We start from the raw sequence: 18,480 nt of genomic DNA, 5'->3' as shown, positions 1-18,480 counted from the left end.
GGGACACGGGAAAGAAAAAATCTCTTTGCAGGAGGTCTCGTCTTGAAACCAATTCTGTACCCTTCTGAAACAATGTTCTGAATCCAAAGATTGTGAACAGAATTGATCCAAATTTCTTTGAAAAAACGTAACCTGCCCCCTACCAGCTGAGCTGGAATGAGGGCCGCACCTTCATGTGGACTTAGAAGCAGGCTTTGCCTTTCTAGAAGGCTTGGATTTATTCCAGACTGGAGATGGTTTCCAAACTGAAACTGCTCCTGAGGATGAAGGATCAGGCTTTTGTTCTTTGTTGAAACGAAAGGAACGAAAACGATTATTAGCCCTGTTTTTACCCTTAGATTTTTTATCCTGTGGTAAAAAAGTTCCTTTCCCACCAGTAACAGTTGAGATAATAGAATCCAACTGAGAACCAAATAATTTGTTACCCTGGAAAGAAATGGAAAGTAGAGTTGATTTAGAAGCCATATCAGCATTCCAAGTTTTAAGCCATAAAGCTCTTCTAGCTAAAATAGCTAGAGACATAAACCTGACATCAACTCTGATAATATCAAAAATGGCATCACAGATAAAATTATTAGCATGCTGAAGAAGAATAATAATATTATGAGAATCATGATCTGTTACTTGTTGCGCTAAAGTCTCCAACCAAAAAGTTGAAGCTGCAGCAACATCAGCCAAAGATATAGCAGGTCTAAGAAGATTACCTGAACACAGATAAGCTTTTCTTAGAAAGGATTCAATTTTCCTATCTAAAGGATCTTTAAACGAAGTACCATCTGACGTAGGAATAGTAGTACGTTTAGCAAGGGTAGAAATAGCCCCATCGACTTTAGGGATTTTGTCCCAAAATTCTAATCTGTCAGACGGCACAGGATATAATTGCTTAAAACGTTTAGAAGGAGTAAATGAATTACCCAATTTATCCCATTCTCTGGAAATTACTTCAGAAATAGCATTAGGAACAGGAAAAACTTCTGGAATAACCACAGGAGATTTAAATACCTTATCTAAACGTTTAGAATTAGTATCAAGAGGACCAGAATCCTCTATTTCTAAAGCAATTAGTACTTCTTTAAGTAAAGAACGAATAAATTCCATTTTAAATAAGTATGAAGATTTATCAGCATCAATCTCTGAGACAGAATCCTCTGAACCAGAAGAGTCATCAGAATCAGAATGATGATGTTCATTTAAAAATTCATCTGTAGAGAGAGAAGTTTTAAAAGATTTTTTATGTTTACTAGAAGGAGAAATAACAGACATAGCCTTCTTGATGGATTCAGAAACAAAATCTCTTATGTTATCAGGAACATTTTGCACCTTAGATGTTGAGGGAACTGCAACAGGCAATGGTACATTACTAAAGGAAATATTATCTGCTTTAACAAGTTTGTCATGACAATTAATACAAACAACAGCCGGAGGAATAGCTACCAAAAGTTTACAGCAGATACACTTAGCTTTGGTAGTTCCAGCACTAGACAGCGATTTTCCTGAAGTATCTTCTGACTCAGATGCAACGTGAGACATCTTGCAATATGTAAGAGAAAAAACAACATATAAAGCAAAATTGATCAAATTCCTTAAATGACAGTTTCAGGAATGGGAAAAAATGCCAATAAACAAGCTTCTAGTAACCAGAAGCAAAGAAAAAATGAGACTGAAATAATGTGGAGACAAAAGCGACGCCCATATTTTTTGGCGCCAAATAATACGCCCACATCATTTGGCGCCTAAATGCTTTTTGGCGCCAAAAATGACGCCACATCCGGAACGCCGACATTTTTGGCGCAAAAGGACGTCAAAAAATTACGCAACTTCCGGCGACACGTATGACGCCGGAAACAGAAAAGATTTTTTGCGCCAAAAAAGTCTGCGCCAAGAATGACGCAATAAAATGAAGCATTTTCAGCCCCCGCGAGCCTAACAGCCCACAGGGAAAAAAAGTCAAATTTTTAAGGTAAGAAAAAATGATTGAATCAAATGCATTATCCCAAATATGAAACTGACTGTCTGAAAATAAGGAATGTTGAACATTCTGAGTCAAGGCAAATAAATGTTTGAATACATATATTTAGAACTTTATAAATAAAGTGCCCAACCATAGCTTAGAGTGTCACAGAAAATAAGATTTACTTACCCCAGGACACTCATCTACATGTTTGTAGAAAGCCAAACCAGTACTGAAACGAAAATCAGCAGAGGTAATGGTATATAAATAAGAGTATATCGTCGATCTGAAAAGGGAGGTAAGAGATGAATCTCTACGACCGATAACAGAGAACCTATGAAATAGACCCCGTAGAAGGAGATCACTGCATTCAAATAGGCAATACTCTCCTCACATCCCTCTGACATTCACTGCACACTGAGAGGAAAACCGGGCTCCAACTTGCTGCGGAGCGCATATCAACGTAGAATCTAGCACAAACTTACTTCACCACCTCCATAGGAGGCAAAGTTTGTAAAACTGAATTGTGGGTGTGGTGAGGGGTGTATTTATAGGCATTTTGAGGTTTGGGAAACTTTGCCCCTCCTGGTAGGAATGTATATCCCATACGTCACTAGCTCATGGACTCTTGCTAATTACATGAAAGAAACATGCATTTTTAAACAACTTCCTAATTTACTTCTATTGTCCACTTTTCTTCGATCTTTTGGTATCTTTTGTTGAAAAGCAGGGGCACAAGCTCAGGAGCACTATATGGCAGCAGTTTTGCAAGAATGATATCAATTTGCAAGAGCACTAGATAACAGCACTATTTCCTGACATGTAGCGCTCCAGATACCTATCTAGGTATGGCTTCAACAAAGAATTTGATGGGAGTAAAGCAAATTTGATAATAGTAAATTAGAAAAATTTTGTAAAATTGTATAATATAATATAATATAATATAATTTTTTTTGTTTGTTTCATATCCCTTTAAGTGTGTGCTGTGTTACTGCAAAGGCTAAGAAGCAGTAGACAACTGTAACTTAATATTGTATAATACAGCAAAGTGATGCATGTATCTAAATCCTCCTGTAGCTCAGTCTTAACTGTGCATATCAAACAGCGGTAAGGTCAATGTTACCATATTCATATTATGTCCTTACTGATATGTAGAACAATCAGCAACTTCAAAACCACAGTTTTACACTATAGCTAATCTAAAAGCTCACCCCCCCACACACATTTAATTCTAAAGCAGAATGATCTACCAGACTGCAGCTGTTTTTGTTTAGCTAACAAATAAATTGCACGTCTACAAAACAGACTCACTATGACCTATGTAAGATCTGGGGTAAAGGTTTTACTAAATTGTCAAGAGTAAAATATTGACATTACAGAAAATGACAGTGAAATGCTGCTTTTTGTTGTATTTTTATCATGCTTTCGGCTATGCAAGCTACTGCTACACGGCACCACAGAAAAGGGGGAGAGGAGAAGTTACAGGCAAGAAGATAGCTCCTCTGAGAAAACTACAACAGATCATTTAAAAAAAAGTAAACTTACCAAACGGTGAGAATCCCCATTCTGCCTATAAAAAAAGAGAAGCTTCCGCACCAATAAGGAAAGAGTACTCCCATTGGTTAAACTTCCATTAGACGTGGTTGCATTAACCCAGGAATCAAACTCACTTCTGTGTATGGAATACTTGAAAAAGAAAAAAGACAGTGGAACTATTAAATGGTATTAAACATGTTATGCCCAGTTATCAAAGGGAGAACAATAGCATCAAAACTTGGTTTAGCTTTAATCTAAACATGACTTGGGACTTGAGCATGAATACCTAATTCCCTTGGTTTTAAGTTTATCTTAAAGGGCCATGATACCCACATTTTTTCTTTCATAATTTAGAAAGAGAATGCATTTTTAAACATCTTTCTAATTTACTTCTATTATCTAATATGTTTTATTCTCTTGATATTAATTGCTGAAAAGCATATCTAGATATGCTCAGTAGCTGCTGATTGGTTGCTGCACATAGAAGCCTCATGTGATTGGCTCACCCATGTGCATTGCTTTTTCTTCAAATAAGGATATCTAAAAAATGAAGCAAAATAAATAATAGAAGTAAATTGTAATGTTGTTTAAATTTGTATGTTCTATCTGAATCATGAAAGAAAGATTTTGGGTTTAGTGGCCCTTTAAACCTTTAGTCTTCTCATTGAAAAATGTGATGATCAGAGTTTTTTCCCCAAGACATGTAGGTAAAGAAAAAGAGAAAAACCTTGATAAAGTTTGCCGTAGACAGATAAAATATGCCGACGGAATCTCCTTACAGACTTCCGTAGTACACAACCATAACTGCAATCTAGCTGGATTTAAGTGATGGTGAGTGATAATTATGTACAATGTTAATAGTTTCTGCCTGGTGTTCTGCTGTGCAGTGAGGATTTTGTGGGAGAAAGTCTAACAATGATTGAGGATGGAGGTCTTATATACTGTAGACCATTGCTTCTCAACCGCGGTCCTCAAGTACCCACAACAGGCCAGGTTATCATTATAGCTCAACCAGTGCACAGGTGAAATAATCAGCTGATGAGTGAGAGCAGGTTAGTAACCATGGTATTACTGACCAGCTGATTACTTGACTTGTGCACTGGTTCAGCTATAATGAAAACCTGGCCTGTTTGGGGTACTTGAGGACCGCGGTTGAGAAACACTGCTGTAGACGACCCTATACAACCTTACACTTGAATCTGTGTTTGCGCTGTTTGATTTCTTGTATTCTTCAACTATGAAGCAGAGAAAATTTCAGTTCAAAATGCTACTAATAAAAAAATAATAATAACTAAAAAAAACTAAAGTTTATGTAAAAAAACACATTAAACATATTTAACAATTTAATTGTATGGTTTGTTGGCTATCACAACTTATCTTGGAGATTTAATCATATCTTAAATACAGAAGTTTCAATAATATAATAAAACTCATACTTGCTTTTTTCTGTCCTTGTAGCCTCGTACAAAGGACTGAATGATTATTGCATTTTTCAGTCTCCTCCTTTCTTCCTGTAATTCACAAAAAAAGTGTGGTTTCAATAAGGAACAGGACAATCATGTAGAATGCCAAAGCAATCTTAAACCCGCAATGTATCTAAATAATTAAACCTAGGTTATTAGAGTTTTAAAATTATTTTTTACCATTTAAAATGACCTTAGCTTATAATCCCTACAGGGGATTTTTAAACAATTTAGGTTTGATTTATATATGGGCTAATTAACCAGTTTTGCTCCTAAATAAAAGCTTGTGCCATCTCAATTCCTAGTATCTTCATTCACCCTTAAGAAAGTGCAAGGTTAGAGAATGAGTCTTGGTTCTAACTCATATATATATATATATATATATATATATATATACACATACATACATACATACATATACACACATATATACACACATTATATATATATATATATATATATATATATATATACACGCACACACACACACACACACACACATATACATACATATATACACACATACTTCTGACCTAGGTGACACATTGAGAGGACATTATCAGGTGACATTTATGCTCGTTCAGCAGTCAGTTTTTATTTAATCACTTTATTTAAAAGTCATCTCCACTAATATTTGAGCACATTGCTTGTTTGGATTTATACCAAAATTATTGTAGCTAGAGAACAGGCATATAAATACCCTGACTGCAGCTTGCTCACCATTAGTGCTTAAATGTGTAGAGGTGACAGATTATGCTTTATACCTGCTTGTGACTGGCACACTACTAGGGCCTTATCAAGCCACGGACAAGAGATGAGCATTTAAAGCTTACATTGTGCTCGAAATTACTACTCATCTTGCAAAATAGCGACAATTGATTGATCTTAGCAATAAGAGCACTCTGGGGAGATTGCACTGTTTTATTATGTTTTTACTTCTTACCTCTCTTTTACGCCGTTCTTCCTGTGTGCGATGCAAAAGGGAAGCTTTTTCTTCCTGAAACAAATGTGAAAATTAGACCTTGCACATGATATACATGTAAGGTACAGTAATTCAACTCACAAGTGCTACCTGGGAAATCAGTACTTTAATATCTAAAGTGCCATTGGCCTCCCATATTTTACAGCCTAATCTTACAGCTAAAAACATAATTTACGTAAGAACTTACCTGATAAATTCTTTTCATATTGGCAAGAGTCCATGAGCTAGTGACGTATGGGATATACAATCCTACCAGGAGGGGAAAAGTTTCCCAAACCTCAAAATGCCTATGAATACACCACTCACCACACTCACAATTCAGTTTAACGAATAGTCAAGTAGTGGGGTGATAAAATAAGGAGTAAAAAAGCATACAAAAAGAGGAACTGGAAATAAAATTGTGCTTTTATACAAAATCATAACCACCAAAAAAGGGTGGGCCTCATGGACTCTTGCCAATATAAAAGAAATGAATTTATCAGGTAAGTTCTTACATAAATTATGTTTTATTTCATGTAATTGGCAAGAGTCCATGAGCTAGTGACGTATGGGATAGAAATACCGAAGATGTGGAAGACCACAAAAGTATCACTAGAAAGGGAGGGATAACATAAAAACAGCTATTTCCGCTAAAAAAATTAAATCAACAAAAAAAATAAGTCTCATAAATTTCACATAAATTTCAAGAAAAAAACAAATCATAATACAGAAGAATCAAACTGAGACAGATGCCTGAAGAACTTTTCGACCAAAAACTGCTTCAGAAGAAGCAAATACATCAAAAAGGTCAAATTTAGTAAATGTATGCAAAGAAGACCAAGTTTTTGCTTTGCAAATCCGATTAACCGAAGCTTCATTCTTAAAAGCCCAAGAAGTGGAGACTGATCTAGTAGAATGAGCTGTAATTCTCTGTCCTGTCTCCAAATAAGCCTTGTGAATCAAAAGTTTTAACCAAGATGCCAAAGAAATGGCAGAGATTTTCTGACCTTTCCTAGGACCAGAAAAAAACAACAAATAGACTAGAAGTCTTCCTGAAATCTTTAGTAGCTTCAACATAATATGTCAAAGCTCTTACAACATCCAAAGAATGTAAAGATCTTTCAAGAGTATTCTTAGGATTAGGACACAAGGAAGAAACAAAAATTTCCCTACTAATGTTGTTAGAATTAACAACCTTAGAAAGAAATTTAAACGAAGCCTGCAAAAAAAAAACTTATCCTGATGGAAAATCAGAAAAGGAGACTCACAAGAGAGAGCAAACAATTCAGAAACTCTTCTAGCTGAAGAGATAGCCAAAAGAAACAACACTTTCCAAGAAAGTAGTTTAATATCCAAAGAATGCATAGGCTCAAAAGGAGGAGCCTGCAAAGCCTTCAAAACTAAATTAAGACTCCAAGGAGGAGAGACTGATTTAACAACAGGCTTGATAAAAACCAAAGCCTGAACAAAACAGTGAATATCAGGAAGTTTAGCATTTTTTCTATGAAATAAAACAGAAAGAGCAGAGATGTGTCCCTTCAAAGTACTTGCAGACAAACCTTTATCCAAACCATAATGAAGAAACTGTAAAATTCTAGGAATCCTAAAAGAATGGCAAAATTAGAAAACGGAGATCCTGGAGATTCTGATAAAAACGTCTTTATTGAAAAATATTAAAATATCGATGGCACACAAACAACATAAGAGCAATCAGGTGTGGCACTGAATGGCTTACGCGTTTCGGCTTGTAGCCGTAGTCATAGCCTGTAGTGCTATGTGTCACACCCCTTATATACGTTTACCTAAAATATAATTGGTTAAAAGTATTTTATCACACCTGTTGCCTGAATAATATACATAATGGAAAAACATTAACTATACAACCTCCCTAGTAAGACAAAGTGCTGATGCTAATTGGACCCACTAGGGACCTATGCTTATACTAGTGAACTATAGAACAGTGAGACACTAAAGGGAACAAAAATATAGGCATATATAAAGTATGGAGCATGTATGGAAGATACACAAAATATACTGTGTGTTATATACTCTCAAATAGACACTGGAGAAAGAAATGAAAATGCCAGGGTATATCCAATTGGACAGTTTAAAGTTAGAGGCCCTGGTAACATGGAGAAGGGGACATTATTTTATTATCAAATGTCAGAGCACTGAAATATGAAAGAACTGACATGCTTTAGATGTCAAAAAATATATAAAATATATGTACATGGCACAAAACCATGTATACATAGATCAGGCAAAAAAGTATATACAGGGAGTGCAGAATTATTAGGCAAATGAGTATTTTGACCACATCATCCTCTTTATGCATGTTGTCTTACTCCAAGCTGTATAGGCTCGAAAGCCTACTACCAATTAAGCATATTAGGTGATGTGCATCTCTGTAATGAGAAGGGGTGTGGTCTAATGACATCAACACCCTATATCAGGTGTGCATAATTATAAGGCAACTTCCTTTCCTTTGGCAAAATGGGTCAAAAGAAGGACTTGACAGGCTCAGAAAAGTCAAAAATAGTGAGATATCTTGCAGAGGGATGCAGCACTCTTAAAATTGCAAAGCTTCTGAAGCGTGATCATCGAACAATCAAGCGTTTCATTCAAAATAGTCAACAGGGTCGCAAGAAGCGTGTGGAAAAACCAAGGCGCAAAATAACTGCCCATGAACTGAGAAAAGTCAAGCGTGCAGCTGCCAAGATGCCACTTGCCACCAGTTTGGCCATATTTCAGAGCTGCAACATCACTGGAGTGCCCAAAAGCACAAGGTGTGCAATACTCAGAGACATGGCCAAGGTAAGAAAGGCTGAAAGACGACCACCAATGAACAAAAGACACAAGCTGAAACGTCAAGACTGGGCCAAGAAATATCTCAAGACTGATTTTTCTAAGGTTTTATGGACTGATGAAATGAGAGTGAGTCTTGATGGGCCAGATGCATGGGCCCGTGGCTGGATTGGTAAAGGGCAGAGAGCTCCAGTCCGACTCAGACGCCAGCAAGGTGGAGGTGGAGTACTGGTTTGGGCTGGTATCATCAAAGATGAGCTTGTGGAGCCTTTTCGGGTTGAGGATGGAGTCAAGCTCAACTCCCAGTCCTACTGCCAGTTTCTGGAAGACACCTTCTTCAAGCAGTGGTACAGGAAGAAGTCTGCATCCTTCAAGAAAAACATGATTTTCATGCAGGACAATGCTCCATCACACGCGTCCAGGTACTCCACAGCGTGGCTGGCAAGAAAGGGTATAAAAGAAGAAAATCTAATGACATGGCCTCCTTGTTCACCTGATCTGAACCCCATTGAGAACCTGTGGTCCATCATCAAATGTGAGATTTACAAGGAGGGAAAACAGTACACCTCTCTGAACAGTGTCTGGGAGGCTGTGGTTGCTGCTGCACGCAATGTTGATGGTGAACAGATCAAAACACTGACAGAATCCATGGATGGCAGGCTTTTGAGTGTCCTTGCAAAGAAAGGTGGCTATATTGGTCACTGATTTGTTTTTGTTTTGTTTTTGAATGTCAGAAATGTATATTTGTGAATGTTGAGATGTTATATTGGTTTCACTGGTAAAAATAAATAATTGAAATGGGTATATATTTGTTTTTTGTTAAGTTGCCTAATAATTATGCACAGTAATAGTCACCTGCACACACAGATATCCCCCTAAAATAGCTATAACTAAAAACAAACTAAAAACTACTTCCAAAACTATTCAGCTTTGATATTAATGAGTTTTTTGGGTTCATTGAGAACATGGTTGTTGTTCAATAATAAAATTAATCCTCAAAAATACAACTTGCCTAATAACTCTGCACTCCCTGTATGAAAATGAAAATAAAAGTGATGGGATGTATGTAAGAGAGAGTATGACTAAAGTTTATGACTGAGGGGGGGACAAGAAAGGGAACAAGAAAGGGAGTATTCACCATAGGTTCATAATGTCGTATTTGGAGTTGAGGCCACCAGGAATGCGGGTGCCTAGTGTAAAAATCCAAAATGCCTCCCTCAACTCCAATATGCGATCAATAGAACCCCCTCTTTTGGGTTTGTGCACTTTCTCTATTGCATTCCATGAGAAAGTAGAGAGATTACCACCATGATATACTCCAAAATGCTGTACTACCGGGGTACTGGATTTGGCTGTTGTAAAGGAGGACAGGTGTTCCCTAATTCTGGTGTTAATGTCCCTGGAGGTGAGACCTATGTATTGGATTCTACATTGAGAGCAATTTAAAATGTAAATAACATATTTGCACGTGCAGTTCAGGAGTGATTTGATGGTATATGTTTGGCCTGTGACATAACTTGAAAAAGTATTGCCTGTCCTTACATAATCACACGGTTTACACTTGTTGTGACCGCATTTGTGCATGCCCTGATGTCTCATCCAGGCACAATTATCCTTGGTATTGGTAGGCAACACAGTAGGAGATAGTAGAGAGCCTAATGTGGGACCTTTTCTATATGAACATCTGACTCCATTCTTTACAGTATCAATGAGTTTGTCATCAGCCTGCAAAAATTTACAAAGTGCTTCCGTATAATGGAGCAGATGTCATTGTATTGACCACTATGTGTAGTAACAAAAGTGACTCCATTGAATTGTTTGTTTTTGGGACCCCCTTTATCTGTCAAAAGACTCTCTCTGGTCCTAGTAGTCACTAACTGTTTAGCCCTACAAATGGCATTTCTAGGGTATTTTCTCTGCTGCAATCTAGATTCTAGATCCGTGGCTAAAGTCCTGAAGTCATTGGCATCTGAGCAGTTACGTTTAAGTCGAATCATCTCCCCTTTAGCTATAGCCTCAGGGACATGCTTGGGGTGACAGCTGGTCCCAAAGAGGACTGAATTCCCTGAAATGGGTTTTCTGTAAGAAACTTTACCCCTAGGGAGCCCTATCAGGGTAAGGTCCAGGTAATTGATGGACCTATCATTAAATTCAAAGGTGAATCTAAGATTCATGTCATTGTTGTTAAGATATGAAAAGAATTCTTCAGCTTGGGCTTCGGTACCTGTCCAAATAAAGATCAAATCGTCTATGTATCTCTTGTATAGAGACACATAGATGCGAAAGGGGTTACCATCTCCAAAGATGTGGAAGAACTCCCAGAATCCTAGGAATAGATTGGCATACGAGGGGGCAAATTTAGCCCCCATCGCTGTTCCACATCTCTGGCGATAGTAAACCCCCTCAAACACAAAATAATTGTGTGTGAGGAGAAAACCCACTACTTTGACAATGAAAATGTTAAATTCTTCAGTATAACCTGCAAAATTCTCAAGAAAAAAGCACAAAGCTTGTAAACCCTTTTCGTGCGGTATACACGAGTAGAGTGAGACAGCATCCACAGACAACCATTTGGATTGTGATGTCCAAACTACCTCCTCCATTAGTTGCAACACTTGCTTTGTATCTCGTAAATACGAGGGCAAAGAGGTTACCAGTGGCTGTAGGAGGCTGTCTATCCACTCCGATAGGTTGCACAACAGGGAGTCCACCCCGCTTTCAATGGGGCGTCCCTTAACCTCTAGGAGGGACTTGTGGACCTTCGGGAAATGATGGAATGCGGAGATTTTGGGAAAATCCGGAACCAGATAAGCAAAAGTCGCTTGGTCAATGAACCCTTGTTCCACTCCCTCATCCAGAATGTCCACAAGTTCCCTCCTGAAAACTGATGTAGGGTCGCCTCTCAAAATTGAGTATTCTTCTCTATTGCTCAGTTGTCTCATAGCCTCTGCTACATAAGCTTCACGATCTAGGACAACAGTCATGCCGCCTTTGTCGGCTTTACGGCTTTACGTATTGTGATAGAGGTGTTATCTTTTAACTCCTTGACAGCTGTCCTTTCCCTGAAGCTCAGGTTATTTTTGGGCTTTTTGTTGTTTAGTTTTAGGGAAATGAGATCTTGCTCAACCCTATGATAGAAGGTTTCCACTATATTACCCCGTACCTGTATGGGATAAAATGTGGACTTGCTCCTCATGGTTGGACCCCTGTTATGCAAAGCCTGAGTGTCAGTGTTGGATTCTAACTGTAATTGTTGTAAAGAAACAACATCACAGGATTGGGAAAAAGAAAGTGAGTCAGTATTAGTAGAAGCCAGCGGCTGTGTAGTATCTGTGGATGCAACTGAATGAGCAAAGAATTTCTTGAGAGTTAAATTTCTTATGAATTTGTTTAAATCCAACAATGTTTTAAAAACGTCAAATTCGTTAGTGGGAGAGAAATTGAGACCCAAGCTAAGTACTCTCAACTGATCTGCAGTGAGAGATATAGATGAAAGATTGATCACATTATTATGTTGGGCATCTATTTGTATTTTGATGTTGCTTTCGCTTGCCTCAATTGATATCTCTGCTGTCCCTGTACGCTGTTGTGGTTCTGTGTCTTGGATATGGTACCTCCCCCTTTGTGTGTGATCTGGTCCTGGGGAAAAACCTGCTCCATAAGACCTTGATTACCTGATTGGGCAACAGTATAGTGTTGACTGATTATGGGTGCAGGTGTCACATGCATCGAATGGTTAGAATTGTATTTAGGAATTACTGCTTGTGATATATCCGTAGAAAGCACATTATGAGCAGAATTTATGTCAACCCTATTGGAGCTGTGTACTGCACTGTGCGTCTCTGCTGTTGACATAGAATTATTAACAGTGCTAGCACTACTACTATTCCCATGGGTATGTTCATTAGTGAACTCATCACTCCCATCAGTGCTGTACTCAGTATCACTCCCAGTAAATGTTACATTTTTGTTGTTATTAGTTTGCCTCTGTCTGTTCCTGTGACCCCCTCTCCTTCTCCCAAATCTAGGCCGAGTTTGTCTGAAAGAAGTTCTTTGTTTTTTGCTCCAAATATATACAGTGTTATTAAGATAATCATTTTTGTCTCTAAGAAATTTCGTGTGTTTTCTTTCCATAATGGTAGACCTACTAGTTGCTAAAATGCCTCTAAGAATATTATCAAATTTGGCAAAATCAGGGGTTGCACTACGTAAATTTAGTTCTGCCTGCAATTCTGCAATTTCTAATTTAACTTTGTCTAATTGCTTAATCTTGTACTGTAACATAAGCAGCATTAAATTTAAAGAACAATTAGACAACACTTGGTTCCATTCTTCTACAAAATCTTTTTCATTACAGTCCACATCGAAAGTAGGAAATTTGAAAATTCGTAATCCTCTTGGGACCATTTTTAAAGATCGGTATTTTTCTAATGTCCAAATGTCCCACTGAATTTTAGACTCTTTTATTAGTAGGTTTTCCATCATGTCAAAAAGGGTGCTAAGTGCCAAAACACTCTTATCTTCAGAAAAAAATCACATCACTGTTCACAGTCCCTTCTTGTCTCGCTGTGTAAGGCATCAAAGAATAAAACAACTGATTAGGGGGTTGTATGGATGTGTGTGCCATCTCATCCATTGTGCTGTGAGGAGCTTAAAAGGCTTGTTTATGTGTGTGCTATTAAACGTATACTGAGTGTTAGTACCGCCAGTAAGGTACCCAAAATTATCAAACACATACAAAAGAGAAACTCAGTTACGTTTTGCAATATGTAGTTAGTAACCAGCAGTGGGGACATTTGAACTGTGATTTGAGATTTTGGCTATATACCTGTGTTTGTTAAGTTACGCGCTACATCCAGCAGACAAGCACTTGTTGGACTTTGACAATTTATCCACAGTACTGTCGGGACATAAGTAGTTACTAACTACATATTGCAAAACGTAACTGAGTTTCTCTTTTGTATGTATCCTAAAAGAATGCCAAGAGAATTTATGAGAAAAACACCATGAAATATAGGTTTTCCAAACTAATAAACTAAGGTTTTCTGCTAATAAATCTTCCTTGAAACAGACTTACGAGCCTGTAGCATAGTATTAATCACTGAGACATAGAAACCTCTATGACTAAGCATTAAAAGGTCAATTTCCATACCTTCAAATTTAGCAATTTGAGATCCTGAAGGAAAAACGGCTCTTGAAACAGAAGGTCTGGCCATAAAGGAAGTGGCCAAGGTTGGCAACTGGACATCCGGACCAGATCCGCATACCAAAACCTGTGAGACTATGCTGGTGCTATCAGAAACACATGCAATTGTTCCATTATGATCTTGGAGATCACCCTTGGAAGAATAACTTGAGGCAGAAAAATGTAAGCAGGTTGGTAAAACCAAGGAACTGCTAACGTATCCACCATCTCCACCTGAGGATCCGTGGACCTGGAAAGGTACCTGGGAAGCTTCTTGTTTAGATGGGAAGCCATCAGATCTATTTCGGGAAGACCCCACATCTGTACAATCTGACAAAATACATCTGGATGGAGAGACCACTCCCCTAGATGTAAATACGGATGACTGAGATAATCCGCTTTCCAATTGTCTACACCTGGAATATGTATCGCAGAAATTAGACAGGATTTGGATTCCACCCAAGAAAGTATCCGAGATAATTCTTTCCTTACTAAAGGACTGCGAGTCCCACCCTGATGATTGACATATGTCAAAGTTGTGATATTGTCTGCTAAAGAGAGAATCAATTATTCGTTTTCAGACAGAGGCCAAGCCTGAAGAGCCCTGAAAATAGCACAGAGTTCTAAAAGATTGATTGGTAACCTCGCCTCTTGAGTATTCCAAATTCCTTGTGCTGTCAGAGACCCCCAGACAGCTCCCCAACCTGTGAGACTTGCATCTGTTGAAATCACAGTCCAGGAAGGATGAACAAAAAAGGCCCCTTGAAAAAATCCGATGATGCTCCAACCACCAGGACAGAGAGAGAGTTGAATGTGGGGATTTAAGTATATCATTTGTGATATCAGAGTATAATCCATGCACCATTGATTCAGCATGCAAAGCTGCAGAGGTTTCATATGAAAACGAGCAAAGGGGATCGCGTCCAATGCTGCAGTCATGAGACCTAAAACTTTCATGCACATAGCCACTGAAGGCAATGATCGAGACTGAAGGTTTCGACAGGCAGCAACCAATTTCATTGGTCTTTTGTCTGTTAAAGACTGAGTCATGGACACTGAATCTATCTGGAAACCTAAAAAGGTGACCTGAGGAATCGAGAAACTCCTTGGTAAATTGATCATCCAACCATGTTCTTGAAGAAACAACACAAGTTGATTCGTGTGAGATTCTGCTAAATGAAAAGATTGAGCCAGTGCCAAGATATCGTCCAAATAAGGAAACACTGCAATACCCTGCTCTCTGATTACAGATAGAAGGGCACCAAAACCCTTCAAAAAGGTTCTTGGAGCTGTCGCTAAGCCAAATGGTTACAGATAGGACACCGAGAACATTCGAAAATATTATTGGAGCTGTTTCTAGGCCAAATGGAAGAGCAACAAATTGGTAATGCTTGTCTAGAAAAGTGAATCTCAGAAACCGATAGTGGTCTTGATGAATCGAAATGTGAAGATACGCATCCTGTAAGTCTATTGAGGACATGTAATGACCTTGCTGAACAAAAGGCAGAATACTCCTTATAGTCACCATCTTGAAAGTTGGAACCCTTACAAATTGATTAAAAAACTTCAGATCCAGAACTGGTCTGAAAGAATTTTCCTTCTTCGGGACAATGAATAGATTTGAATAAAAACCCAGACCCTGTTCCAGAAGTGGAACTGGTACAATTACCCCTAAAAGCTCTAGATCTGAAACACACTTTAGAAAGGCCTGAGCTTTCACAGGATTTGTTGGAAAGTGAGAGAGAGAGAAAAAACTGATTCGGAAATCTATTTGATACCCCTGAGAGACGATATACTGAATCCAATGATTCCGAACGGAACCTGCCCAAACGTCTTGAAATAATTTCAATCTGCCCCCCACCAGCAGAACTGGATTGAGGGCCGCACCTTCATTCAGTCTTGAGGGCTTGGCTTCGGTTTCTCATAAGGCTTGGATTTATTCCAACTCAAAGATGGCTTCCAAATGGAGCCAGGGTCCTTAAGGGAAGGAGTGGTTTTCTTTTCTCTATTCTGACGAAAGAAACGAAACCGATTAGAAGCTTTAGATTTACCCTTAGACTTTTTATCTTGGGGTAAAAAAACTCCCTTCCCCCCAGTAATAGTGGAAATAGAATCCAACTGGGAACCAAACAAATTATTACCCTGGAATGATAGAGATAGTAACCTAGATTTAGATACCATGTCAGCATTCCATGATTTGAGCCATAAAGCTCTTCTAGCTAAAATAGCCAAAGACATAGATTTAACATCAATCTTAATGATATTAAAAATAGCATCACAGATAAAATGATTAGCATGTTGAAGCAAACTAGCAATGCTATGCAAATCAGAATCTTTTTCCCGATATGCTAAGCTATCCAACCAAAAAGCTGATTCAGCCGCAACATCAGCCATAGAAATTGAAGTTCTGAGAATATAGCCAGAATATAAATAAGCTTTCCTTAGATAAGATTCAATTTTCCTATCTAAAGGAAACTTAAAAGAGGTACTATCTTCCATAGGAATAGTAGTACGCTTAGCAAGAGTAGAAATAGCCCCATCAACCTTAGGGACTTTTTCCCAAAACTCTAACTTAGCTACTGGCAAAGGAAACAACTTTTTAAACCTTGAAGAAGGAACAAAAGAAGTACCAGGCTTAGACCATTCCTAAGCAATCACATCAGAAATAGCATCAGGAAAAGAAATAGACAGAATTTAAACGTTTACTGGATTTATTATCAAGAGGTCCAGACTCCTCAATATCCAAAGTTATCAACACTTTTAACAAAAAACGAATATACTCAATCTTAAAAAGATAAGTTGATTTATGGTTATATATTTTTATTTGAGGTTCATTTAAAGGTATACAACATTGCATAAATAAATTCTTATGACACATGAGATAAGATATCAGTGTTACAAGGGGTTCTGACAATGAAAATTAGGTGATGGAAAAACATAGAGCTAATAATATGTAAACCATGTGAACATTATATTACTGGAGTGTCTGTCACCTAGGGATCTTCTAAATAGTACAGTAGGGCCCTCTTGAACCCTCTAGCATACACAACATTCTGACCTAGGAGACCTCCTCTGAATCTCATATGATAAACCTCATTTTTATAGCACTTTATATCTGGCATATCAAATAAACTTAAACTTAAAATATTTTTCTTGTAACTTAATAGGCCGCTATTAGACCTGACTAAAATATCAACTCAGGGTGGGAGAGAAAACACGGTGATGGTTGCGGCATAGGCGAGAGAAGCCGCGTGTTTAGTTCTCCTTAACAAGGAGACACATTGTGGGTTAGGGGGGAGGAGGTAGATGTGTATGTATATAGTAGGTTATATGGTGTGAGAAGCGTGGAACTGAAAAAACGTTTTATGTTATAATTCAAGATAAGCACGTTGTAATGAAACAAGGCATCACAGTACTGTGAAGAATCATCTAAGGACCTGGTTTGCTAATATGTGAATAAAGAGGGCTACTTGCGCATTAGATTGATGCAGAACCTAACCCACCAGAATTTTTTTTATTTTTTTTTTAAATCTTGGCGAAGAAAATTATCAAAGGTTTCGTGGTTCAGTTTTGGCACTAACAGGATGTGGACTATAAGGAATGCAGGACCAGCCTGCATAAGTATACATGTAAAATGCATAGAGGAAAGGCTACATATGGCAGTGTATAGGTTCTAATGAGAGGCAAAAGTTTGGAGCTATCTGTAGGGGTTGGTGAGTATGTATAATGAAGAGTATTAGTATTTCCTATCTAACTATTCAGTCTTTTTTCCCCACATATGATGACTATGTCATCTATAGAGGTGCAGATGAGAAGGCTCAGGGGTCTCGGCCGCAGACACCTAAGCCTTAGGGGCAGTCAAAATGTCAGGGGACAGCATGACACATTTTATTTCAATCCTCAATGTCAATTAACTATAAAGGGTGTGTAAGGGAGTATAAATGTGTATATATATATATTAGTTCCATAGGCGGTCAGCTGGATCCCAACCAACAGCCTTCATATGAAACCAATGCACCTATAAACAAGGCATGGTGAATACTATTGTCTAACACCTTAGAAACAAGAGCTCATCTAAAACACCTTTAACCCATCAAGCTAGAATATTGTAAAATTATACAGGACTGTAACCTTCCTATATTTATACATGAATACATATGTCCCTCTAGTGCAAAATCAGTTTGGAAGAGAAGAAACACATTTAATCAGCAGCATGCTGCTGTCAGCTATTATGCAAAGGGATAAGGTAGTTATAGCTATGGTAGTGCAATATGATCATATTTAGTATAGCGCAACTCATTTGGCAATAGCATAACACACAGAGTATCCACCCAAATAATATCATGCAGAGCTAGAGTTACATCGTTTACACAGGTGTTCACAGTCAACCTTGCAATATTATAGAACATTTAACTAGATTGATATCTATCTATGATATAAACAGTTTTTGAACATGGTATAAAACCTAGATTAATAAACAGTCATATGAGCTATATTAAGCACCCAGAATAGGCAAAATGGGCAACACAAATACAAGAGACCACATTGCAGTAAGGGCATGGACAACCAACAATAAGAG

The 18,480-nt window shown here is 37.9% G+C and overlaps 1 protein-coding gene across 2 annotated transcripts in view; it reads right to left on the bottom strand.

The window, feature by feature from the left end:
* UBE3C (ubiquitin protein ligase E3C) overlaps window positions 1-18,480 on the bottom strand; it is a 551,478-nt gene that overhangs the window by 467,963 nt on the left and 65,035 nt on the right. For both annotated transcript variants that reach the window (XM_053713824.1, XM_053713825.1), the window contains exons 3-5: window positions 5,894-5,947; window positions 4,924-4,998; window positions 3,497-3,637 (exon numbers count right to left, since the gene is read on the bottom strand). In XM_053713824.1, the coding sequence (XP_053569799.1) occupies window positions 3,497-3,637; window positions 4,924-4,998; window positions 5,894-5,947 (270 nt within the window). The remainder of the gene's footprint in view (window positions 1-3,496; window positions 3,638-4,923; window positions 4,999-5,893; window positions 5,948-18,480) is intronic.

The sequence above is a fragment of the Bombina bombina genome, chromosome 5 (assembly GCF_027579735.1).
Source record: "Bombina bombina isolate aBomBom1 chromosome 5, aBomBom1.pri, whole genome shotgun sequence".
NCBI classification, from domain to species: Eukaryota; Metazoa; Chordata; class Amphibia; order Anura; family Bombinatoridae; genus Bombina; species Bombina bombina.
The sequence above is the reverse complement of the archived record's forward strand: the minus strand, read 5'-3'. Positions and strand labels throughout refer to the sequence as shown.